The following is a 26619-nucleotide window of genomic DNA, read 5'->3' on the forward strand; positions in this document are numbered from 1 at the left end:
GCGGCCTGGAAGCCTGGGCTGCGGGGCCTTCTCCACGCCTTAAGGTTGGGCCTGGCGAGGTTCCAAAGGGCTCTGCAGTTCCCCCTGGCTCTCCCCAGCCACTCGACCCGCCTCTCTCCGCCTGTCTCTTGGTTTGGAATAAATTGCCTGCTGGCAGCCAGGGCGCCACAGAAGGATTGCACTGCGACCACGGAAATGAGACTCATACAAAACCGAAACTGAGCTCCAGGGCTCCAGCTAGCCCTTTTGGGGCTGAACCGGCACCAGGAGCTCGCGGAGTCCCAAGCAGCCACTAGCCTGGCTTGGGGGCGAGAGTGAGGAGTCCCAGCGAGGGGTTCTGCACTCTCCTAGTCCCCAGCCAACACCAAGCTCAGGCTTATTTGCATTTAAAGAGAAAGGTAGGGAGAAAACAGTGGGCGGGTCAAAGCACGCCTTCCCACATTGGCCATTGGACCACACGCCTGCCAATCAGGGCGCGGACGCCCCACCCTGTGGCTGTGGAGTTGGGGGGAAGGGGGGCATGGAGAGCTGCCCTGAGTCTGGGGAAGGGGAGCCAGTGCAGGAGGTGACTGGAGCCACAGCGGCGGCAGAAGCAGCGGTGGCTGCTCTCTCAGCCACGGCAGCCGAGGATACAGCCTGGGCCAAGGCGGCGCAGCAGACAATAACCGGCTTGGAAAACGAACCGGGCTGGGTAAGCGGTGGGGGTAGCCAGGAGGCTCCGCCAGCCCGCGGTGTGGTGCAGTCCCGCGTGCTCCGGTCTGGCCGCCCAGAGAGGAGCTCTAGGGCTGGGCCGGTCGGCATCCAGGCCGCTCTCTGCTCCCCTTTGGAATCCGCTTTGAGGACTGTCCGGTGAGGGCCAGAACAAAGTCCCTTGGACGTGGGCCACCGTGGAAGGAGGTGGGGGGTGGGGGAAGAGGGCGGGCAGGCGGGCGGGCTAGCCTCGGCCCTGCCTCCAGGCACTCTGGGAGGCGGGGAGGAGGCCCGCACGTGCTGCCGTGCAAGTCCCTGGAGGGTAGCGGCCAGCCAGCACCCCCAGAGGTGCTTTTGTAGGCCCGGAGCTCTGCAGCTTTGTTGCAGCACATTAGGTGGAACAGCTGGGTTATGGGTATCGCTCATTCCAGCAGCCGGCTGCTGCCCCTCCCCTCCCCTTCTCTGCGCATCTCCTCCCTCTTCCCTCTGTGGACCCAGCAGACTCGCTGGCCTAGGTCCGATTGGGGTATCTACACTGTTTGCATCCTCTCTGGGGGAGCTCAGTTTGGTCTGTAAGCTGCCCACTTCCCTTGAGAAGCTCAGCCTCGCGACCCTAACCAGCTGTGCCCCCTGCTCTTGGGCCTCTTAGGCACATCTGGCGCCCGCCCCTGGGGACAGGCGGAACAGCAGACTGGCGATCAGGCTCTCCCTGGACCTCGGAATAGAGCTGCAGCTCAAGGTAGTCCTTGGGTTAGAACTGCAAGGCCCTTTAGTCTCCTCCCTCGCGGAGCCTCCTCTCCCCTGGGGACTGGGGGGTTGGGGGAGTAGGCACTGGCCTCGTTTTTTTCTCTCCAGCCTCCCTTGTTCAAAAATAACGATAAGCACGATGCTGGGAGGGGGTTTCTGTGTCAGAGGCGGAGCAAGCAATTATTGTAGTAGGGAAAACACTGTCTGAATGTTGTGAGAGATCTAGAGAAGCAGCCAAACCTTCCAACTTCACAGTTACTTAAAATATTCAGCCCGCCTGGCCACTGTCATTGTCTGCTGCAGACATTTCTGACATTGGTAACCACCGACTTTGCCTAGGCTCCCTGGCCATGAGGGAGGGGCTGTGCCTGCCATGCAGCCACAGTCCAGGCTCCCCAGTTGGCATCTGTACTGGCCATGCAGAGCTGGCCTCCTTTTGGCCAGGCTCGTCTTGGCCTGGGCTGCAGGGTTAAGGTAAATCTTGTCCTGCACCAAAAAAAAAAAAAAAAAAAAAAAAAAAAGGCCTCCCTCTGCAGCAGCCTGCTGCATCTGGGTGGGTATGGGTGGGTGGAAGGTCCTGAGCTTTTGGAATCCCCACCCCAAACCTGGTGATTCCAGCAGGTCCCACACCCCCAGTGCACTTTCCCTAATTCTTCCACTGCCCAGTCATTGCAGGTGGTGTGCCTCTGGCAATGGACTCTAGGCCTTCCTGAGAAGCAGGAAAGAGGGAGCAATCCAGGAGCTTTGCAGGCTCTTTATGGACCTTTGACCAACCTCTGAGGGTGGAGAACCATTTGAGAGGAGACAATGAGACCCAGTAAATCCCTCATTTGGGAGGAAGGCCAGCTGGGTACTTTTCTGACACCTGCAAGTAATGCAGGTACCATACTACTCTCATCTCCTCCCACCTTGACCAGTGTCAACACAAACCCCCTCACTTGCAGTTGGGCATCTTCAGCCCAGGGCTGGGCCAGCCCTCAGCCCTGCCTCCAACCAACAACCACCTAACATATGCAACCTATTTAACTCTCTTCCCCATACCCAAACTCACTCACCCTACATGTCCAAGTTCTCTTTCCTCTCTGGCTCTAGCTCTGGGGCCTTCTCAATGCCTTTCCTGCCTGTCTCTTGCAACCCATGATGACTTCTCTTCCAAGCTGCCTGAGTCTCTTGGGCATTTCGGGGCTTAAATTATAATAGTAGGCAAACTATAATTAAGTTTCCCTGCCTCTACTTTGTCTCTGATAACATGGATGTCTTGAGTTCTTTCATAACCCCTCAGAGGGGTAAATGCAACCTGGAACTCTGCCACAACCCCATCAAAGCTTAGCAATGCAAAGAAGTTAAGAAATGCTCCAGAAGGACTTGCTTTCTTTGTAGAGCTTTCAAGAAGACCTTTACCACTCCAACTTGCACTTGTCCTGACCCATATGAAAGTGATTAGAGAAATGATACTCAAGGCTCAGGTATTTGTTGAATATGCCTAATGAGGATAGAGAAAGGGTGTGGGTTGAAACTATAAGAAGAAAAATCATGATATATCTCTTCAACAGCAAGCACAGGATCTGGACTGTCCAGACCCCAGACCACACATACTTTCGGATGCTGGCTCATGAGTTTAGAAGCAAAACATGGTGAGATAGGAGATCTTTATATGCAGGAGGATTATCCCAGGAAGCTTCCAGAAAGTAGAGGGGTTTGGCAAGGTAAAGAGTAATGGTATAAGCAATATTAGGAATAGGAGGGGTGTTGCTGGCAAGCAGGCTAAGTGAGATGACTGGGTATTTTCTGGTTGAGATTGTATGACTCTAAGATATCAAGATATTTGGTGCCTGGTGGTGGGGGTTCCCAGATGCCAGGGTATTGAATGGGGATCTGATCATGGGGAAAGGGACCATCAAAGAATGGGGAATTAGGAGGTTTTGGTGTGTGTGTGTGTGTGTGTGTGTGTGTGTGTGTGTGTAAATATGCCATAATAAATTGGGGTTTTAGTGTGGAGTCTTAGACAAAGATTAGAAGCATGTCATATGTTGGGCAGGTAAGAGGTCACCTTTGGATCTGGAAGTAGAACTGGGGGGGTTGGCTATCTCTAGAGGGAAGTTGAACCGTATCAGTCTCCCTTCTGCCTTGTGGGGGTTGGGGAGGGGGAAGGAGAGAGCCTGGAGCCTACATACCAACGGAGTGGAGCCTAAGTGTCCCTCAGGCCTCTGCTGATCTCCGTCCTTCCAACTATACAGGCCTTCATGGAGTACCAGTTTGGACTTAAGTGCTTAAATATGGGAATCCTGAGCCCTGGAAAGTAACTGGGACTTGCTTAAGGTCACACAGCATTTAGTAATAGGGGGATAGGCTTCTGCTTCCTGTGCAGTGGCTATTTCCACTTTATTCCATTGTGTCCAATGGCCTCCGTTCAAAACACACCTCATTAACCAACCCCTCACCTCACCTCACCTCACCTCACCTCACCTCACCTCACCCATTCCTCAAGAGTGAAGGGGTGTTGGGTTAGCTTGGGGGCCCCATCTGGGAGCCCCTACTCCCCTAACATGACTCTTTTGTGCTTCTTGATCTTTGTCTGCAGCCTGTCAAGGGGGTTAAAACTTTCAGGGGAGGGAAGTAGTTGGAAGATATTGCCAGTCCAATGATTCTCTTCTAGCATAGTGGAGGTGTGAAAAATTCCTTAAGAACTATTACATGTACACTCTTAGAAAGTGTGTGTGTGTGTGTGTGTGTGTGTGTGTGTGTGTGTGTGTGTGGTGGGGGAGTAGAGGAGGGAACAGCCCTGTTCAGCTGGCTGCTCCAGGGGAATAAGGGAAGGAGGAGAATAGCAGAAGCCTGGCAGGTCACTGGCTTGCTTACAAAACCAAAAAGGAAAAAGGGGCTTCCAGCCCCCCTCACTTACAAATAGGCTACTTGAGGCTAGAAGAAGGCATTCCCAGTGTTATTCCATAAGTTCCCCTGCTTCGAATCTTGTCCAGGCAGATAAGATAGGTGATAAAGGTAAAACTCCCAGAGGTGGTATTTCATTGCCTTCCTGTATCACCTTACCCATGTTGCTGCCAGGAAGTTCTCAGAGCTAATCAGAGCCTCTCATGCTATACTTAAACTGTGGTGTGTGTGTGTGTTGGGGGTGGAGTTGAGGGCAACTGGCACCATTGCTCTTCTGCTTAACAATCCATTGGAGGTTTCATATGTGTTAAACCATTTCTCCAACCTCCAACTTTGGTACTCTGAATAAATAATCACAGAGCCTTTCATCTCCTTTTCTTGGTCTTATTTTTCAAACCTGTGTATGTGTAAGTGTATCCCTGGCAAGGCAGGGAGGGAAACCAGGACCACTGCAGAAGTGCAGGTGCCAGCTGAATGAGGGTGCATTGCTCCCCTGAACCTCCCCTTTTGGGATTAGAGAATAATATGGGCAATGGTGAAAATGGCTCAAGGAATCTTGGTAGAATAAGAGGCAGGCATGATAGTGTTGCAGGGGTCTTTGTGACCCTTTGATCTGCATTTCTTGTTGTAGAGCTTTCATCTCCTGCAGGTTTCCCCCCCTGTGGCTTCCAAGCAGATACTAAGCCCCCTTCTGCAGCCAACACTTCTCAGCCTGCCCTATTAGGGCTGCAGCTTTTCTCAGGGGTGGGGGGGGGAGAAGAGGGCTGGACTGTACCTGTTGTGGTACCTCTCCTCTCTGGACAAATATAAAATATTCACAGGACAGGCCTAGTGAATTTTGAAAGAGTGTTATGTTGGGTAGAGCTGTGGGGTACAGGTGTGAGAAGTAAAGCTGGGCCACAGTGCATCTTGGTCTTGAAGTGGTGGACTGGGCTCAATGAGCCAGGGATCCAGGCCTCCCAGAGAAGCTTAAGACCACCAAAATCACATGCCCCCATCAAACCTCCTGACTCAGCAGGTGCTATAAACGTGGGCACAGAACTACCCTTCCCCCAGCTTCTCACTAAACCTGGGGCAAGTGGACCCCTGGCCCAATCTTCCGTTTCTAGATGGGGAAACTGAGGCCCAGAACAAAAAAGATATTTGCCCAATTTACACCGAAGCACAAAGCTACTGTCCCCTAATTCAAGGCTTCTTCCTCAAAACACACTGATCCTGGTCCCCTGTCAAGCCTCAGTTGCCTTAACTGGCCTCTCACATAGTTTATGGTTTGTACGTGGGAGTGGATACATAGGAAAGTCAGGGGTCTCCATTGTTCACTTGGCCTATTTTCTCCTCTGCAGGCTTCCTTTGGCTGCCTCATCACATCTGTTTGCCTAAGGTTAACTGCTCTCTTGTTTTTCATCTGAATTGGGATGGGGGTGGTTGGTGCCCATCTCCAGTCTCCAGTATTACTATTGCTGTGTTAGTACTAATGTAGTGGAAGCCTTACTCTGCAGGCAAGGCATCCATCTCAGATACATTCCTCTCTAAGGAGATTTGGGAGCCTGAGAGGGGAGTGGCAAGTAGGTCGCCCGAAGAGTTCCTGTTGTTCCAGGCAAGCTGGGCAGGGAACCTCAGCAGCTTGAGGAGAAAGTTGGGGCACCAAGAAGACACACAGGAAGGCCCATTTCTTGGGAGAGGTGATATTGGGGTGACCATATCTCCCAGAATGAATAAGCCCCTGTGTATTGGGGGCTGGGCCTAAGGGGCAGAGGAGTAAAGCCAGGAAACCTGGAGGAGGCTGCAGGGAGAGCAAATCCTGAAGGTCAGGCAAAGGGGTTTGGCCCAAATTTTGTAGGCAATGTGAAATAATTTGGTAAGTAGCAGGGTGATGTGCTAAAATCAGGGTTATAAGAAACTGAATCTGGCAAGGGTGTGCAGGATGGATGAGATGGAAGCGGGGAGGCAAGGGGTAGGAATTCAACTTTGTGGCATGCAGTGTGACCAGAGGGAGACCAGCTAAAAGGCTTGTGTCATCTTTAGAGGATTGGTGTAGCAGCTGAGGAGCTAGAGTCCAAAAGTGGCTGCAAGAAGCTCCATCACCAGGGTCTTTTATTGAACATCTGTTCAGTATGTAGTCAGCCAGTTGCCCTTTACATTTATCATCTTGAATCTTTACCACAGCGTTGCATAATAGGTAGCATTTTCTTCATTTTATAGATAAGGTATTTGAGTCTCAGAGAGGTTAGACCATTTTCTCAAACCTCACAGCCTGTAAGGAGTAAAGCTGGCATTTTAGTTCTGGGCTAACAAACTTTTGCTGAATTGGAATTCTTCTGAACCAGTGTTGTTTGAGCTCCTGTTCTGTGCTAGATGTAGTGAATACAGGATAAAGGAGGGTCCATCCCAAAGAGATGACTGGGCAGGCTGAGGCTTTTCAGAATGAATTACCCAAGGGTGAGTATGTTAATAACTCAGTTGAGAGACTGATTGATGGTGGATGAGTAGGAGCAGGGGAGAGAGGTCCAGTAGATGTCTGTGCTGCCTCTAGAGTTGGTGGGATGCCTTCTTGAGAGGAGGTGCCCCTCAACAGAAAGGCTGAAAATTAGTGGAGGGGTTATTGCAGGGATAGCTTAGGTGGGGCTCTGCCAGCAGCCTTTACAGCTTTGCCAAAAGGTGCCAAGCTAGGCAGCCCTTCCTTCAGGCCCTGAGCAATGTTTTGAGAGTGGACCTTGTCTGTGGACTTTAGAAATGGGTGATTAAGTTTCATATATTCTCATAGATCATTTTCTTTAAACAATAGCTCATATTTTGCATCTTTATCCCAGTTGGCAGGTTTCTGTTTGAATCTTTGTTTTGGTCCCTCAAGCTTATTTCCCAAGGGAAACGGAGTAAAGGAACATGTGTCATGGTTTGGTAGTGAGGGTGGGGGTGGAGGAGTTGCTGATGAGGAGAGTGGCCACTGGTTGGGTTGGCAGCCCTTGGATTCTGGTCAGCAGGCTTTTTGGAATGTGCTAGATGGGGCCAAAACAGTGGCAACCAGTGACAACTGGAAATGTTTCTGAGAAAAGGTTCAGCTGGGCTGGGACAGGAATGAGAGGGGAGGAGGAGATGATGGCTCTTGTGTGACGTGCTCCTGCACAATCCTTGCTCTCAGTCTTTCTCATTTGATTGGGGGCCAGCACAGAATGTCATGGATGGAACTCAAGGGGCCTGGGAGCTGGTGTGGCTCTATCACTATCCCACTGTATGACCTTAGGCAAATCTTTTTCCAAGCCTAGGCAGTTTCCTTCTCTGTGACAAGGAGTTACCATCCCCCATCAGGGGAATTTCTGAGAAGGGCAAATAGTGAGTGAGGGAGTGGGCAGCACTTTATAAACTTGTAAGTACCCTGAGTTGGGTGCAGGATATCTGTTAATTTGCATTTCCTTTGATATTGGTACTTTAGCTGAGTTTGAATTGTTGACCTTTCTGGCCTGGGCTAGTCAAATTCCCAGATAATCCAGAGTTGTTAGCCAGTAGCTGACTGGGGGCTACTTTTTGGTCCCTAAATATTAAAGTTCGGCTAAAAGAGAAACTAAAGCCTCCTGTAAGGTTGCCCTCATTTACCATTTGGGGGAACTGAGGTCCAAGGTGGTTTGGTGACTTATCCACAGAGCCTTGGGAAGCACCCTACTCAACCCTGCCTGAGGTAGATTTGATGCTACAATTTGTCCAATTATAATTTGAATAAATATTTTAAAAATTCATTGCTATGTTTTTTAACCTCTGCTATATAATGCATTGTATTTGATACTTAATGTACATTGGTTTTGTTCTTTACAATAGCTTTAAGAGGTAGACATCTCAATAGCTTCATTTTTCAGTTGAGGAAACTAAAAGAACCTGCTGATTTCTCCCAGGTCAGGCATAACTGATTACAGTGCAGAACTGGCTGAGTTTCTGGGGTTGAGGGCAGTGGCAGGGCTCCATTCCTTCCTCATTCCTCTCCATTCCTTCCTCAGCCCATCTCCATGCACAATGATAGGGTGGGCCCAGTGTGGGCTTGCCCCCAGGAAAACTGCTTGGAGGAGTTTTGAGGAATGGTAGCTTATTGAGGCCATGCCTCTGAAGCTACTGCATAAATCCACATATTTCTTCCTTGAACCCAGCCTTCTCTAAGTTGGCTGAGCTGGCCCCAGGAAGCTGGGCTGGAAAGTGCAAGGCTGCAGCCATTTCCTCCTCACCAAGAAGGGTCCCTGAGGCAGATTTGTGGTTGGTGCTCTGCCTGTGTTTTGAGAGGAGGGGGAAGGAAGAAGCTCTGTGCAAGTAGCCAGCCTTCCACTGGTCCCAGAATGGACTGAAGCTGGCCCTGGGAGCAGAGATGGGCATAGCCCACTCCCTGCCATGACAGCAGCAGCTGCAGCAAATAGCTCTTGTCTGGGGCCACAAACTAACCTTAGAGGGTTCCCTTAACCCAACAGTCTACCTGAAATTTAGACAGCCACACAGGTTGAAAAACCTAAGCGTTACAGGCCCTGTGTTTGGCAGGACCACTTTCTTGGCAGGAACCAAGATGGGAGTCAGTCCCAGCCTGGGGAATCTGCAAAATCTGTCTCTTGCTGTCCCTGTTGCCTTCTGACCCACTTCACTCCCCTGGACATTGAACTGTATGGCCCTAAGTAAAGACAGCATAGCCCATTGAGGGACAGCATTAGGACCTGGAGGGGTAGCAAGGAAAGTAGCAAGGAGCCAAAGGGGATAGGTGGGACTGGGTTAGGAGGCTACCAGCTATGAGTCATTACTGCCACCTACTGTCTTACTGTCTTGGAGGAAAGCAGACAGAGACATTGTGAGTGGCTATGGGGAGTACATGGCCCTGAGAAGAACTAGGCAGGGAAATGAGAGATAGCACAATTTCAAGGCTGGCTCTTGCCAGCAAAGACAACCTTGGGCCTCTTAGGAAGAAGGCCTGAAGCTAGAGGGTGGGAATCTCAGTCCCAGGACACAATCCTGCCTAGTTCACTCATTCCCACTACACAATCACAGGGTTTTTAAAACTGCCCTTAGGAGAGGACTTTGTACAAATCCAGACAGGTCTTTAAAATCCCCTCACACCTGGCTCCTCCTCAGTGAGGGCCAAGACAGGTGGTCCCTCAGGCTCCCTTCAGTAAATGACTCTCCCAAAGGAGTGGCCTTTTACACATGGTCTGCTACTTCCTAAGTAACTGGGCCCTGACCAGGAAGGTGGTAATAATATCAGAAATGCCGGTCTTTCTCATTTGCACTGTACTTTACAGTTTATAAAGTGCTTTTGGTGTCCATTATCCCATTTAATCCCCACACCACTGCAGTGGACTGGGTAGATGAGGGGGGATAGATAGGAGAGCTGGTTTGATCTCCACTTCACAGAGGTTGCCTTGGCCTATTCAGGATCCCCTAGCATTGCCTGGACACCAGTCTGTGGCCCATGGTTACTTTCAAAACATACTACAGATGCCTGTGGCAGGGAAGAGGACAATATAGAGAACAGTGGGCTGGCCTCTACCCCAATGGAGCACAGCAATAAGGGCAGCAGAAGGTCAAAGGGACTGCCCCATGGCCCTAAACCCAGCAGGACAATTCAGCCTTTGATTCACAAGGAAATCTAGGCCCATACTATTTTTCACTTGGCCTGTGGTCTTCCTTGATGCCAATTCAAACTTACTAGTCTCACCCATATCTCCCCCTAAATCACTGCCATTTCTACTCTTATTGAATGTCTTCTCTTCAGTGTAGCTTTTCTGAGCCCAGGGTCTGTCTTTTTGCCTTTCAAATTTATCCTGGGATATGATAACAAGGTATGAAGAATTATAACCTTCCACCAAAGCTTAAGAAATAATAAGGGCTTTTCCTTAAGGCCTGTATCATGCTGTGCTTTCAGATTGTTACATATAGATTTCTCTACCAGTTTGCATAGGAATTTCCCAAAAGCAAGGGCTAGGGGTTCCCCCTTCTTGTCTCGCCTTGCATTACTGTGCTCAATGTCTATCACTTACCAATGTTAGTAGAGGTTTGTTTCATGAATTCCACAAAGGGGAATACAGTTTCACAAACAACTGCACTATTGCCACCCCATCTCTCATTCCCACACCATAATGACAGTAATTTCAGGGCTGAGGTAAAAACAGATGGTTTTGCTTTGGGAAGTAGGGGGATCAAATATATGATAGGGCCCCTACACCCATCAGACCCTGGGGTCAGGTCTCTTGGGTCATTGTGTGTGTATGTATGATTATGTATTGCAGGATGGGGGCTGCACTATGTACTGGGGCTTTCAGTTGCAGGATTAAACTGGAACAATGTCACGTAAAAATATGTCACACAGGAAAAATACCCTAACCTGAGCAGATGGCAATACAAATTTCTGCAGAGAGGGTATCAGATGAATTTTTTTTCTCTTTTATTTTCTGCATAGCCAGACATTATCTTGCTCCAAGTTTAGTATTCAGTTCTGCAGAGTGCCCCTGATGGAAGCCTGATCACACTGATGATTCAAATCAAGCCAAGCAAGGCTCAAGGTACAAAATTAGTGTTTGTGCCGAAACCGGTTTGGCTCAGTGGATAGAGCGTCAGCCTGCGGACGGAAAGGTCCCAGGTTCGATTCCGGTCAAGGGCATGTACCTGGGTTGCGGGCACATCCCCGGTGGGGGATGTGCAGGAGGCGGCTGGTCGATGTTTCTCTCTCATCGATGTTTCTGACTCTCTATCTCTCTCCCTTCCTCTCTGTAAAAAATCAATAAAATATATTTTAAAAAAATTAGTGTTTGCCAAACAGGATCAAGGCTCCAGGAGGGGTCCTCTAATGAGGTCAGAGGCTCTCTCCACCCCCAGTGCTGGTCCACTGTCTCCCACTGGAGGTGAATGCATGACTCTTATTATGGTAGCAATCAATCACAGGGATGATGTATTAGACAGCTGCTTCTACTTCAAGTGGTGCTTACCTCTCTCTCTGGCTCCCAGCAGCTGTTCTGCCTCTCTTCCCTTATCGTGGCTCCCTGTCTGCTAACGGCTACTTACAGAGGAGGGACATAGTGGTGAGGGACTTTTCAGGGAAGGGTTACTGGGTTTTAGCAGACTGCTCACTGATCCAGCCACTGCCCAGCTGTAGTGACTGGAGTGAATACATCAGTCCTGGAGGGGCAACGTGTGTTGTAGCTAGGGGTAGGTGGTAGGTTTTTCCCCTTCTTTTTATTCCATCTCTAGAATTTGGACGTTTTGAGGATTGTGAGCCTAGACCAGAAAGTTGTGCCTTGCACTAGGTTTACTTATTTAAATACATGTTGAGAGCCTGATTCCCAGGCCAGGAATATGACTCATATGGAGTTGTGCCTTCAAGGAGTTCCCTTTATACATGGAGGAGCTACATGGGGGCCAAAATAATGAGAAGAATAGAGAAGAAATAGTCTGCCTCATGGTTCTAAAGTAGAATTTGGGGTTCCAGTGACTAAGGGCCATATTAAAATCTCTTCCCAGCAGGACAGTCAACAGAATCTGACCTAGACCTACCCCACAGATAACCACTATGGGGGCGATATTGCTAGGCTTCTTGGGAAGAGGATACTGAAGCCCAGAGAATTCCTTGTTTCAAGGCCACCATGCATTCTTAGCAGATCCTGGATTGCAGTTCTGGAATGTGAGTCTGTGAGGCTCCTACTCTGGGTTTCTGAAGGTCATGGAGCATGGTCCTGCCAGCAGTTTAGGGAGCCTGCGAAGACAAGGTGAAACTTCAGGTATACTTGTCTTTCCTGCCCCAGGAAAAATGTCAGTGAGAGTCTGGGCTAATGTGAACTCGATGCCTGGACTGCGCAGAGCTCAGTGAGGACTCAATGAGCTATTTTTGCCAGATGCTTTTCAAAAATTCTATGTCATCAGAGCTGACCTACCTCTTGCCTTTTCTGCCTCTCCCTAACATACTCCCTTTGATAACTCCTCCCACATCCACTAGCACCACTGGGCCTTTCTCACATCTGCAGTTCCCCTGCTCAGTGAAAGAGGGTAGGGGTGATGACTGCCTGTTGCTCACTGTAGGGCTTTGCTGTCTTGAGGCCCAGAGGAGGTTGGGGCAGCAAGCCAAGCACATGGAGTGCATTAAGTTTTGCCCTGCATTTTCTCTTTCTTTCTGGTTCCACTCAAGTCTGAAACCACAGACACCTGTGAAAACAAACTCTGCCTGGATGCTTGCTCACCAATACTGTGTCTCTGTTTTTATCTTATCTCTTCCAGGCCCAACTATGATGCTTCCTGACTGATGATGTTATAATAGTGCCCAGAAGCCAGAAGGCTGCATTTTCAGCTGAACATACCTGAGTTGTCCCCATCACCATGGAGACCCGAAAAGATGAAGCTACTCAGGCCAAGGGAGCAGCAGCCTCTGTGGATACCCAGAACCAAGGGTCAGAGAAAGGAGCCAAGAACAAGGCAGCTGAGACAACAGAAGGGCCAGGGTCAGAGCCACCCTCATCTGGCCCAGGTAGGCTGAAGAAAACTGCCATGAAACTCTTTGGTGGCAAGAAGGGCATCTGTACCCTGCCTAGTTTCTTTGGAGGGGGACGGAGCAAAGGTTCTGGGAAAAGCAGCTCCAAGAAGGGTATTAGCAAGAGCAGGACCCATGATGGCTTGAGTGAAGCAGCCCGTAGCCAAGAAGACATTGTCAGTGAAGGAACTGGCCTCTCCTTACCTTTGCCTGAGTCACCCTGCCAACTTCCCAGTTCTCAGAGTGCCCATGGGGCTTTGGAGACAGGTTCCAAATGCAAGATGTCTGTGGCTGGAGCCATAGAGAAAGCTGGGGTTGAAAAGGTTTCCTCTGTGACCAAGCCAAAGAAAGGCCTGAAAGGTTTTTTCAGCAGTATTCGCCGTCACCGGAAGAATAAGGTCTCTGGTGCTGAGCAAAGTGAGCCAGGAGCCAAGGGACCTGAGGAGGCCAGAGCCAGGCCTCATGGGAACGTGAGCTCAGCCCTTCTGTCCCATGCTGAGGAAACCCTTCAAGACCCAAGAAAGGAAAATTCCAAACCCCAAGATGCCCCTGGACCAAAAGTTTATTCAGCATCAGAGCTTTCTCCAGCAGCCACTGAGAAGACAACCTGTAAAAATCCAGAGCAACCAATGGGGGTCTGTGCCTCAGAACTCTTGGAGTCCAAGCCTGCCCCTGAAGCAAGTGTCCCAGAAGAGCCTCAGAGCTTAGAAACAGGGGAGAAGGTGCTGGTAGGGGATATAAATCTACTCAATGGCCCTGTTGGGGACCAACTGAGCCTCTTCTTTGGAGATGTCACATCCCTTAAAAGTTTTGACTCACTGACAGGTTGTGGTGACATCATAGCAGAGCAGGACATGGACAGTATGACAGACAGCATGGCCTCTGGAGGCCAGAGGGCCAACCGAGATGGGACCAAGCGAAGTTCTTGCCTGGTTACCTATCAAGGAGGTGGGGAGGAGATGGCCTTGCCAGATGATGATGATGAGGAAGAAGAGGAGGAAGAGGATGTTGAATTAGAGGAGGAGGAAGAAGAAGTCAAAGCAGAAGATGATGACTTAGAATATCTGTGGGCAAGTGCTCAGATGTACCCAAGACCCAATATGAATCTGGGCTACCATCCCACCATTTCACCAGGCCACCAGGGCTACATGCTGTTTGACCCAGTTCGGTCTTATCCTTGCCTAGCTCCTGGAGACCTTTTGACTCCTCAGAGTGACCAGCAAGAATCTGCCCCCAATAGTGATGAGGGATATTATGATTCAACCACACCTGGATTTGAGGATGACTCAGGGGAGGCTCTGGGGCTTATCCGCAGGGATTGCCTGCCCCGAGACAGCTACAGTGGAGATGCCCTCTATGAATTCTATGAGCCAGATGATAGTCTTGAGAACTCCCCACCTGGGGATGACTGCCTTTATGACCTCCATGGTCGCAGCTCTGAGATATTTGACCCCTTCTTGAACATTGAGCCCTTTTCTTCTTCTCGGCCACCTGGGACAATGGAGACAGAAGAGGAACGGCTAGTGACCATACAGAAGCAGTTGTTGTATTGGGAACTTCGGCGGGAGCAGCTCGAAGCCCAAGAGGCCCGGGAGGCACACACCAGGGAGGCCTATACCCAAGAAACTCATGCAAGGGAGGCTCATGCCCGAGAAGCCCATACCCAGGAAGCTCATGTGAGAGTGGCCCGAGCCCGAGAGTCCTATGCCAGGGAGGCTTGTGCCCGAGAGGCCTGTGCTAGGGAGGCCCAGGCCCGAAAGGCTCGTGATCGAGAGGCCCAAGTCAGACAGCTCCAGGTACGGCAAGAGAAGCCCATTATGGAGTATCAGATGAGACCTTTAGGCCCATCAGTGATGGGCCTGGTGGTAGGGGCATCAGGGGCTTCTCAGACTTCACACCGAGGAACCACGTCAGCTTTCCCTACCACTGCAAGCAGCGAGCCAGACTGGAGGGACTTCCGTCCTCTGGAGAAGCGTTTTGAGGGAACCTGCTCCAAGAAAGATCAAAGTACCTGCCTGATGCAGCTCTTCCAGAGTGATGCTATGTTTGAGCCAGACATGCAAGAAGCAAATTTTGGAGGATCTCCCAGGAGGGCCTACCCTACTTATTCACCCCCTGAAGAGCCAGAGGAAGAAGAGGTTGAGAAGGAAGGGAATGCCACTGTGAGTTTCTCACAAGCCCTTGTGGAGTTCACCAGCAATGGGAACCTCTTTTCCAGCATGTCCTGTAGCTCTGACTCTGACTCATCCTTTACTCAAAACCTCCCTGAGCTGCCCCCCATGGTGACTTTTGACATTGCTGATGTAGAACGGGATGGGGAAGGCAAATGTGAAGAGAATCCTGAATTACACAATGATGAGGACCTTGCAGCCTCTTTGGAAGCTTTTGAACTGGGCTACTACCAGAAACATGCCTTTAACAACTACCGCAGCCGATTCTACCAAGGTCTGCCCTGGGGTGTGAGTAGTCTCCCTCGATACTTGGGACTGCCTGGCATGCACCCACGACCCCCACCTGCTGCCATGGCCCTCAACAGGAGGAGTCGCTCCCTTGATACTGCAGAGACCCTGGAGCAGGAACTATCCAATTCCCACCTTGCCCAGGGCTACGTGGACCCCGATGAGCTTCAGGCTCAACAGGAAGATTCAGATGAAGAAGACGAGGAAGAATGGGGCAGAGACAGCCCCTTGTCCCTCTATACTGAACCTCCCGGGGCCTATGACTGGCCTTCCTGGGCTCCCTGTCCTCTCCCAGTGGAGACAGCCCCTGCCTGGATAAGTACCAGCCAGTTGGATGGGCCTTCTAGCCAGTCTCCATATAGGCAAGCAGCCTGTTGCGTACCTCCTGTGGCTATGTCAGTATTGCTGTCAGTATCAGAGCCAGAGTCAAGGGCAGCCGGGGAATCTGGGCCTCAACTAGCTCGGCCTTCGCACCTACCCCTTCCCATGGGCCCTTGTTATAAGCTCCAGCCACAGGCCTCCCAAAGTGTAAGGGCCAGGCCTCGAGATAAGCTTCTGTCTGCTGATGAGCCCAGTTACTCCTCCAGTTCTGGAGGCTTCAGTTCCAGCCCTCTACCCCAGGTCAAGCCTGTGGGCATTACCCATGGCATCCCTCAGCTGCCCAGGATCCAGCCTGAACCTCTGCATCCTCAGCCCATTCACTATGGGGCTTCCAGCCTTGATCTGTCAAAGGAGAAGGCTGAGCATTGTGCCTCTCCACCAGAATGGAAACCTAGCTGAGCAGTCATCATCAATTCTGGAGTGGGCGCATGGGGCCTGAGCATGGGAATGGGGATCAGGGATTGGGCAGAGGGGTTTGAGGGTGGGGGTTGAAAATCCTTTTGGCCAAGAAAAACTCCTATGAGTTTTCACCTTCATTTTCCCACTTCCCTCTTCTGCCATCTGTGGCCACATTCAGCTCAGTATATCTGCCCCAGGAGGGTGCTGCTGCTGTGCTCCAATTTTTGCTTTCAGGGTTTCTTCTTGTGACCCATGTAAGGTTTGGGATGCTGTAATTTTGTGCCTATTCCAGTTGCCAAGTTAGTGAGTTTATATATAGCATGCATCCTTGACAGAGGCTGAACCCTTAGTGCCCCCTGCCACCCCACTACCCAGTGAATGATGAACAGCCAGATTTGCACTGCCTTCTATGTGGGGACAGGGGGCTTGTTTGCTGTTAGCAATGTGAAATTATGGTACAGACCCTCTCCACCCCCACTCCATCCTGTCTTGGCATAGCTGCCACTATTATATCAAATGACTATAATCTATTTGTCCCAGCTAGCTGTCCTTAGAAAGGATCATGTAGCATATATTTCACTGCTTACTGCTGTGGACTTTGGCATCATAACCAGATGGGGCCTTTAAATCTGGCCTGCCATAGCTTGGGATGAAGAAAAAAAATGCTAATCCCCTTAATGGAGTGATCAAATTAATCCAGTTGCAAACAGAAGACAAAATAGGGCTTCTATTATAGACACTGCTGTAAGTTTTGAGCTCTGGAATGATAGGATTTTTTTCTTTTTCCTCTCTTAAGCTTGTGACTTCCAAAGTTGCAGGTGCTTTTAAATTTTGGTTCTTTTTTTCCTCCAAAGGAAATTTTCATAATTTCATCACAAAGAATACATTATTTTAATTGAGATATGAGAAGAGAAGCAGCCTAAATTAGGCTTGGCTATAGGAGTTAGGGTTTTTGCAGGTTCCAGGGGAAGGATAGGAAATGGAGGTCCATTTGTCCTATTCAGTGGGAAAGAGGATTTCAGATTTTGCAGAGCTCGAGGCAACCCAGCTTCTTAGAAGGGAAAATTTCCCCCACAAAACACAAAAAGTTCCTTATGCCTTGCCCACCCATTCATTTATATGCTGTAAAGAGGCTCTGGACAGCACTCCCAAGAACGGATAACAAAGACATCTAGGCTGTTGTTCTGGACTCAAGAATTTTCATTTTCCAATTATCTAAGTCCTTAGCATCATCAAAGGACCAGGCTTCTTGATAGGAAAGACTGTGATCTGCCCTCACTCTGCCAAGCTTCAGGATGCTCATTTAGATGGCAGTTGCAGCCTTTTATGGAATGAATGCACCCTCTTTTCTCCTGCATCCACACAATTCTAATGTTAAACTAGCTTAGAAATACTGGTGGGGAAAAGTCCTGCCAGGAAGACATTGCAACAGGCTAATCTTACCAGGCTCAGCCTCTCAATCACCAATATGAGAGGGTTCCTTTTAAATTTCTTTATTGGAAATAGCATATGGAACATATTTTGTCTGGATGTGTTGACCCAAATTATGATCCTTGCTCCTCCCATGGCCACTCCTGTTCTTGCACTTACCCCTCCCCATTTCCTTGCCTGTTAAGAGAAGAGGTCAACAGGGCTCCTGAGATGGTAATTTGGCTTGTGAATAGATGCCATTGCCTTCTCCCCTCCAGTCCCAAAGGTGACTTTGCACAAATTGCTCCTTTGCCAGGAGATATGTTTGTACTGGTCTTTGTCACCATTTCTCAGATTGGGGTTGGCCCAGTGCCCCTCCCCACAAATCAGGCTTGGCTGGTAGTAGCTGTACCCCTAGAAGCATCACATAAGTTTGCATGGCATTAAACACTACCACACAAGGGACCCAGACCAGCTCTCTAGGCTGACTTTGCATCATGAAGAAATGTATCAGTTATGGAGCTGGAGAGTGAAATAGGGTGAGGAAGGCCCTCCTCACACCAAGCACAGCATTCCAGCAGAGAAGTGCCCAAATTCCAACCTGTCCTTTCACCAAAGTTTCCCTAGGAAGATGGGGCTGAAATTGACCTGACTGTTTGGCAGGAAGTAAACACTCACCAAATGCCTTTACAATAGGGGAAAACCCACCACTTGCCTCCTCTGTCTCTGCTTGTGCTTTAGGGCAGCTCAAGCTCTTGACTGAATGTGGACTGTGGCAGCCACAGCAGGTAATAGAGCCATCACCAGCCTCCAGAACTCAATGGGCCATCAGCCTATCTGGGAAGAGAAAAATTAGGTGCTCAGCATTTAGCCAGGGGCTGAGAGTTGCCCTCAGTGACAAGAGGGCAGCAAGAGGTGCTGCCTCTGATGGGAGCCATCATAGCCCAGGCATACATTTCTGGGCTTTGGAAGTTTGCATACCACAGAATGGGGTCTAGGACTGAGTAGCAGCTTATGGTTTGGACATTGCTGCCTGTAAGTTTTTTCACTGTCCTGGCCAGCCCAGGGATAGGATCCTCACTATAAGAAGTGGGGAAGTTAGAGGTCATGGCTACAGAAGCAGACTCCTCTAGAATCTCATTCTGGGTCTAAGTAGTTCCTGGCCAAATCCCAGCTGCAGGTTGAAGAGGAAGAAAGACCTGCTAGGGACATGTGATGGCAGTGCAGGGTGACCCTGGGAGAGCCAGCCAAGCTCCAGGCCTCTTCCCAAGTGCTTGTTGGCTGACACCAAATATGCCCTGAATATAGGTGTCAATGTCAAGTCCATACTTAGGTTGTGACCAGACAAACACCATGTCTGCATTGCAAGGTCTTGGGATACTGCTTTTGGATGAGACTTCAAGGGAAGATATGACTTGAGTGGAGGTGGCTGCCCTCATCTCTCTACCCAGCAGGCTTATTTAGTGCCAGACAGCTCTGATCGTGATAATTCCCAAAAGAGACTGGTTCATTGGGGACCAGTGACGATAGACAAGGCCACCTAGGAGGCCTCTCCAGGGCCGTCAGTTTCTCAGTGCTTTAGCACTTTGAGGAAGCCCTGCCTTAGTGCCCAGATAGGGTCTGCTCTGCCCAACCAGTTCATGAGTCTCCTGGGCCAAAGGCTTTGGTCAACACTAGTCTCCCTCCTCTGTGCTATACCAAGGAGGAAGGTAGCTTCTCACATGCAGGGTATGTTTTCCCATATCCTGCTGCCAGCGACTTACCCACCCTTGCCAATGCCACCACCCAACCTGCCCTTGGCCAGACCCAATTGCTAGAGGGAGGCATGGGGGGATTAGCAGGGAGACTTCAAGTTTACCCATGTCAATGTTGCTTTCAAGTTGTTTTTAATTATATATATATATATATATATATATATATATATATATATTCAAAAGTCAATTATCTATTTTTGTATTATTTGCATTTTTAATCATGGAAAACAATGTTTATCAGTCGTTCTTTTCTGATTTATTTTTAAGCGGTGCTGTTTACATTTTTAAACAAAACAATGATGACACAAAAATTGCTGCTGCTTGTGCAGAGGGCTGGCATCTCAACTGCCCAGAGCCCTCACTCTCCCCCTCTCCCCAGCCCTGATGTATCGCACTGTTCATCACCTCCTTCCATGATAGGGGCAACAGAAGATGCCCAGGTACTGAGACAAATGCCAGGCATGTGGAACCAGGAGTGTTTTATGGCTTTATTTTATTTTATTTTCCTTTTGGACCCTGCCCCTTTCCTCTTTGTAGACCTAAAAGTACTCATGTCTTTGCCTCACTCTCTCTTTTTTACTCTTTATGCTCTGTGCTTTTGTTTTGAAACAAGAGTGCCCATGTTGTACTGTTTGTCATGTTGAGTTTCTCCAAAGGAACATTTTGGGGACAGGAATATTCTCCACTCATTGGGGAGAGCAGAGGGTTTCAACCACATCCTGTCTCCACAAGAAGTTGGGGGAGACAGATGGCAGTGATGTTTGAAGCATCAAGAATTAGCCATCTTATTGAGGAAACCCTTGCATAGGACTTACCAGGAGCTCAGTTGATTGGGACATTCACCCAGAAGAGACATTGGGGACCTGCTTGACCCCTCATGCTGCTTTGGGGGAATCTCTTCCCTTACCACCATTCCTGTTCCCCTCCCCTCCTCCAGCTCAGACATGGATGGTACTTTGGGAAATAGTGACTGTCAGGGTGATGGTTTACTGGCCTGATCCCCACGTTTTTATCCTATAGTCACTCCAAAGAAGAAAGTTCATATGGCATGTATATGTATAAAGGTTGGGCTTACTGAGAGGTGGGGCTTTAATTATTCCTGTTTACTATTGGTGCTTATTTTCCCTGCTGTATACTGGGGTGGGGTGGGAGGGAAGAAACCAGGAATGTATATTTAGCTCATGTTAAATAAAATGGCTGGGGGACAGAGGGAAGAAATTAGGAACTGCAGTAAATCCCACCCCCAGATATAAGAGGTCTTCTCCTCACAGTGCAGAAAGGGGAGCATGGCCTCTAGATGTGCCCTAGCTTCCCCTTCTCTATTCCTGAGACATCACGGAGTCACTTGGATTGTGACCTCTCCAATCCTAATTCTCACTGACATCTGGATATCTTTATGAACTTCCTGTTTGTAACAACATATACTTCTTTTTGCTGAATGCTAATAAACTGGGTTCAAGAGGGACCCCCCCCCCCCAGTCACTAAAGTGCATTCTTGTGTGTTTTTTTTTCATAGCAGCATGCCTGTGTCCCATAGTTTCTGGCTTTTTCCTTAAAGAGAAATAGAGGCAGCAAGGAGGTGAACCTCCTACTGATGACCCCATCAAAAGGATGTGTCTAATGGTGGGTCTTTCAGGCAAGCTATAAGAATGGCATCCTTCACCAGGCTATGGACAGAGATGAGAGGCTGGCCAGGCAGCTGCTTGCCTCACCTATTCAGCCATGGGGCTGAGTGGGGAGCACGTGGCTTCTGCCCCTTATTGGAGGGCATCTCATCTGGTAGGCACCAGAGGTGTACCATAGTAATAACCCAGTCACCTTGGGATCATGTCCTTCCTTAGATCATCAAGAAGCCATACCTGTGCCATCAACCAGGAGAAGGTGATTGTGCTAATGGCTTTGGTTTCTCTAATCTAGATTCTTGTCTTTGGCCCCTGATAAGCAAGGGTGTCTGACACCTGATGGTGGGCTTTCTTGAGTTCCACCTAATTGCCATGTCAAAGCCAGAAGGCCTGAAATAGCAGCTGCTTGAAAGTGCTGTGGACAGTGCTGCCACAGACACAATTCGAGGGCTGGGGCCCCTTCCCAGACTAGCAAAGAAGCTTGATGGCCTCCAGGACCTCATGAGTCAAACAAAGCCAAAATAAATCAAATTATCAAGAGAACCACCTGGGAGGGGAGTTGATAGCTTATAGAAATTGAATACTCTACCATGGCCTGCTCATGGAAGAAAGAAGAAAGTCAGGTTTGCTTTGGGATCTTCTGGAGCAACACTTTCTGGGGTGTCTTATTACATCCATTTGAAATTCTGGAATCAGGGAAGCCTGGGTTTATGCCTTAATTTTTCCCCCTCATTAATCAATGGAGACTTGAACAAATCATTTCTCCTTCTGAGTCTCAGTTTCTCTATCAATAATATGTGAGTGGCATGGACATAGATTTGACTACACTAGTTTCCATAAACAAGTTGGAAGATTGGGCTAACTCAGACCAATGAAACTTTTTCAGCTACCTATTGTCCACCCTGATTCTGACTCATTTGGCCTGAGTGGAGTTCTTTTTTTGTGGTACCCCACATGACTAATACATTGGGCCTGCTGGACGAGCTGAGGGGTAAGAGTGCCTCCTGTTCTTCTGTGACTGGTGGCCACCAAGGGAGTCCTTTGCAAAGCTGAAAGGGGCATTGGTGGAGGAAACTTCTTAAGACCTTCTTTAGATCATCAAGAAAACAACCACAGTCAGCTCCATTGCTGGTCCATCTGAGGGCTGGGATTGTGCTTAGCAAATGGGTTGCCTTGATTCTCAGTTTCTGTTACAGCAGATGTAAACTCAGCAGATAAGAGACCTTTGTGAAAGCCTTTTGGAGGGTCTTGTGGGAAAGTTGCTAGTTTCCATTGCCCCCATCATGACTGGGCTTGGGACCCTACTGACTGTGTTCTCTCCCTAGATAATTCCTAGATACAGACTGTGCTTCATGGTTTCTAGGAGCAACACCTAGTCAATAAGTGCAAGTGACCTGAGGGTATCACTTTCAAGTCGACAATCTCTATTTTCACCTAAAAGGCCCCTGAAAAAGGTGAGCAAAGCAGATGATTTTAACTCTGCTTTACAAATGAGGAAATAAGGGCATGGAGAAGTGAAATGACTTGCTTATGGTAATATAGAACATTGACTGCAAGTCAGAATGAGAGAAAGAGGGTGGGCAGGTTGGGATGGAAAAGGTGGTGGAAGAGAAAGATTTCTGCTAATAATTCTCCAAGTGCAGAATGAATAATATCATTGATATGTTCCAGGCAGTATACACTTTAACATTATCATCTGTAGTTCTTAACTCTATGAGGTTGACATTGTTACCTGCATTTTTAGATGAGAAAACTGAGCCTCAGTTAGCTTAAGACCCTTGCCAAAGTTCACAGCCAGATCACTGGGCTCCAGATTTCCTGCTTTTCCATTGCACTTGAGTAAGACTGCTGGTTAGTTGTACATTATGGGTGCTAGGGTGTGAATGCCAGCAATGCCTCTAGCAGCAGCCTGAAGCTGACCATTGGGTGTACTGGTTCTGGGGCCCCCTGAGAGGTGCAAAGTCAGCTACTGCCTATGCCATGCCTGGGACCACCTAGCATAAGCCACAGAGTGATCTGCAGATGGCTGCTACTAGTGTTGTGCTTGGAGGTGCCCGGGAGAGGCCAAGCTGTGAACCAAGGCAGGCTGCTGCTAATGCCAGGCCTGGGCCCACTTACTGAGAGATACAGGGCACACTGAGGCCAACTGCTGTTTGTTTGAGAGATTTTAGAAAAGTCTGAAGCCTGAGCTAGGATGGCCATTCATATGGAAAAAGCCACTGCAAATAGTTTAGGTGGGGTACATATTGGGTGGAGTGGGGTCTCAGGGAGTAACCAGGGCCAGGAGAACATGTAGATCAGGTTGATGGAGACTCAGATATGGTGACTGCCTGTCAGCACTGTGGCAGGGAGGTCTCAGCAAAAGAACAATGACCTCTACCAGTACTTTTGTCTGGGAGAAAGCTGTCCCCAGTTCTGGCCTTGATGCCAGATAATTTAGTTTCTCCCCATATGTCTCTGGATCCTTTCAAGCTTCTGCCCCAGTGCTGGAGCTCAGAGGGAGTGAGTCCAAGTAAGTCTGTGAATGGGTCCTTTATAAGGAACTGCCTGGGACACCAGCAGCCTCTGTGTGACTTTTCTGTATAGAAAGCCTGCTTCTGCTTTCTACACTGTAAAATCCTTCTTGCAAGAATGTGTCACTCAGCCATATTCCCCGCTGGTTTTTACAGCCTGAAGTTACGGGAACGTTATTTCCCAGCACTGGAACCCTGTGCTTAGTGGTCTAGTGTGGGGCTGGGACCTCTTGCTCCTCACAGGAGACCTCCCCAGCTGAGATAGCTCTTCTGATTAAAAAAAAAAGCTACACATTTCCACCCCTCCTATCAGTCTCACTGTGGCTTCTTCTTTAATTCTCTAGTTGTAGGGTTTTCATTCAGCCAGATTTCAGGTAGTTCTGAATGATGGTTTTTCAGTGGTTTAGGTGTAATTTTGATGTGTTTGTGGGAGGATGCTACTACCACATTTACCTATGCCAGCATCTTGACTGGAATCCTTGTTTGTTTTCTTTAAAGTAAGTTTGTTGTTTTTTTGCTATTTGCATTTTATTTAGTTGTTTGTTTCTTTGTTTAGCAAGAGGAAGGAAGAGGAAGAGAGAGAAATTTCAATGTGAGAGTGGAAATCCCCTACAATCCCCAGCAAGTCCCCTACCAGGGATCGAGCTTGCAACCTGGCCATATGTCCTGACCAGGAATTGAATCAGCAACCTTTCGGTGAACGAGATGACACCCAGTCAACTGAGCCACACTGGCCAGGGCTATTTTATTTATTTTATTTTTCTAATTGAATTTATTTGGGTGGCATTGCTTAATAAAACTATGTAGGTTTAAGGTATACAATTCTATAATACATTGTTGGTATGTTGCATTGTGTGTTCACCACCCCAAGTCGTATTTCTCTCCATCACCATTTATCCCCCTTTCCCCTCTCCTGCCTCCTCAAACCACCCCCTTCCCTCTGGTAATGATCATACTGTTGTATGTGTATGAGGTTTTGTTTCTCCTTAATCCCTTCACTTTTTCACCCAGCACTCCCTACCCCTTGACCTCTGGCTCCAAATTTCTCATCCTAACAGGAAAGCAGAAAATTCTATGTTATTTATGACTGGGATCTCCTAAGAGTGGCACTGGAATCTAGGGAGTGCTTGTGCTACTCAGAAATTAGGGCAAAGACAACTAATATTTATAACAGTCACCATTGAGATTCTCATTTTCCATGCCGTCAGTATGGGAGGAAAAGCTGAAAGCCATGATGACTTAGATTTTGCCTCCCTCTGGGTACATTAGAGCCATCTCCTCTCCATCTTTGAAGCACTTCTGTGAGTAGAGCTTGAGTTCCTTCTGCCCTACACTCAAGAGCTCTTCCTTTCCAGATGGGGCTGGGAATGTTGGGAATCTCTCTTCATTTTCTCTCTCAGGCCTTTCCAAAGGCTCATTCTTTTTCTTTATGACAGTATCTTCTCAGTGGGGATTTCAGGTTTTTATAAAAGAATGATAGATTCAGTGGCGTCAGCCTGCTTCTGTTTTTCTACACTGAAATCCCTCTTGCAAGAAGTCTATCAAGAGTCTGGTTATTTCCATGGAGCAAAAGAATGGGGGCAGAGCATAGATGGACAACAAGCACAAACAAACATGAACACTTACAGAAATTACACCACCACAAAAATACTGCCTATTAAATGATTTCACTGTCCTAGATTTCAGGACACCAAAATCCTAGTCCCTGATTTGCCTGTAACTGATGAAAAAACAGGTAATTTCGTAGAGCTTCAGTTTCTTCACCTATAAATGAGAAGGTTGGAGAACATAGAATCTCAGGCTTAAATCCTTTTTAGATCCTCCCCCTTTGATGCTTACATTAGTCCTATGCTGTCTGTCTTGTTCCTGCTTGCCTTCACTGGCATAAGATATCTCTTCTTACATTGAGCTGCAATTAGCCTAGCTTAGTCCCTGGGAACCACATAGATTTTGTCTGCTGTCTACACTCTTTGCCCTATAACAGCCCTTTTGGATACGACAGGAGAGATATTCTGTGACTTAACAAATATTAAGTACATTTATATGCCAGGTTATTTTCTAGTTGCTGAGGGTGCAGCAGTGAACAAGAGAGATAAAAACCCTATACTCATTAGGATTATTTTCGGAGGGCAGATAATAACCAAAATAAATCAGTAAAAGACATAGTATGTCAGATAGTGATGGTACAACGGGGAAAAATGAAGGAAGGAGAGACAGAAGATTGCAACTTAAAATAGAGTGGTCAATCATATTAATTCTTCCTATCCATGGACATGGTGTATGCTTTCGCTTCTTTGTGTCTTCTTCAATTTCTTTCTTCAGTGTCTTGTAATTTTCCAAGTACAGGTCCTTTACATTACCTGGTTAAATTTATTCCCAGGTATATTTTGAAGCGATTATAAATGGGATTGTTTACTTAGTTTTCCTTTCTGATAGTTCATTATTGGTGTATAAAAATGCAACTGATTTCTGAATATTTATTTTGTACCTTGTTACTTTACTGAGTTCATTGATCAGTTCTAGCAGTTTTTTGTTTTGTTTTGTTTTTGTTTTTTGTGTGAAATCTTTAGGGTTCTCTATATACAGTATCATGTCACCTGCATATAATGACAGTTTTACTTCTTCCTTTCCAATTTGGATGCCTTTTATTTCTTTTTCTTGTCTGATTGCTGTGGCTAGGACTTCCAGTACTAGGCTGAATAAGAGTGATGAAAGCAGACATCCCTTTTTGTTCCCAATCTTAAGAGAAATGCTTGTAATTTTTGCCCATCAAGTATGATGTTGGCTGTGGGTTTGTCATATATGACATTTGTTATATTGAGGTATGTTCCCTCTATTCCCCCTTTGCTGAGAGGTTTTTTTTTAAAAAAATCATAAAATAGCCTTAACTGGTTTGGCTCAGTGGATAGAGTGTTGGCCTGCAGACTGAAGGGTCCCAGGTTCGATTCCGGTCAAGGGCATGTACCTTGGTTGCGGGCACATCTCCAGTAGGGGGTGTGCAGGAGGCAGCTGATCAATGTTTCTCTCTCATCGATGTTTCTAACTTTCTATCCCTCTCCTTCCCTCTCTATAAAAAAAATCAATAAAATATATCTTAAAAAATCATAAATGGGTGATGGATTTTATAAAATTCTTTTTCTGCATTTATTGATATGCTTAGGTGGTTTTTATCTTTATTTTGTTTATGTGGTGTATCATATTCATTGATTTGTGGATATTGTACCAACCTCATATCCTGGAATAAATCACACTTGATCATGGGGTATGATCTTTTCAGGT

The 26619-nt window shown here is 48.0% G+C and overlaps 1 protein-coding gene across 5 annotated transcripts; it reads left to right on the plus strand.

Annotated features, from left to right (window-relative positions):
• Nucleotides 1-251: 251 nt before the first annotated feature.
• Nucleotides 252-26186, plus strand: AMER1 (APC membrane recruitment protein 1). Of its 5 annotated transcripts, none has more exons than XM_059679826.1 (3): nt 252-849; nt 1340-1429; nt 12553-20697. In XM_059679826.1, the coding sequence occupies exon 3, from the start codon at nt 12652-12654 to the stop codon at nt 16039-16041; it is 3390 nt and encodes a 1129-aa protein (XP_059535809.1). In that variant the 5' UTR covers nt 252-849; nt 1340-1429; nt 12553-12651; the 3' UTR covers nt 16042-20697. The 5 variants fall into 5 exon arrangements, 4 of the variants coding, with proteins under 4 accessions (XP_059535809.1, XP_059535810.1, XP_059535808.1 ...); XM_059679827.1 differs by having other exon boundaries at nt 252-691; XR_009450717.1 differs by lacking the exon at nt 1340-1429 and adding an exon at nt 23897-26186 and having other exon boundaries at nt 253-691; nt 12553-19645.
• Nucleotides 26187-26619: the final 433 nt, after the last annotated feature.

The sequence above is a fragment of the Myotis daubentonii genome, chromosome X (genome assembly GCF_963259705.1).
Source record: "Myotis daubentonii chromosome X, mMyoDau2.1, whole genome shotgun sequence".
NCBI lineage: Eukaryota > Metazoa > Chordata > Mammalia > Chiroptera > Vespertilionidae > Myotis > Myotis daubentonii.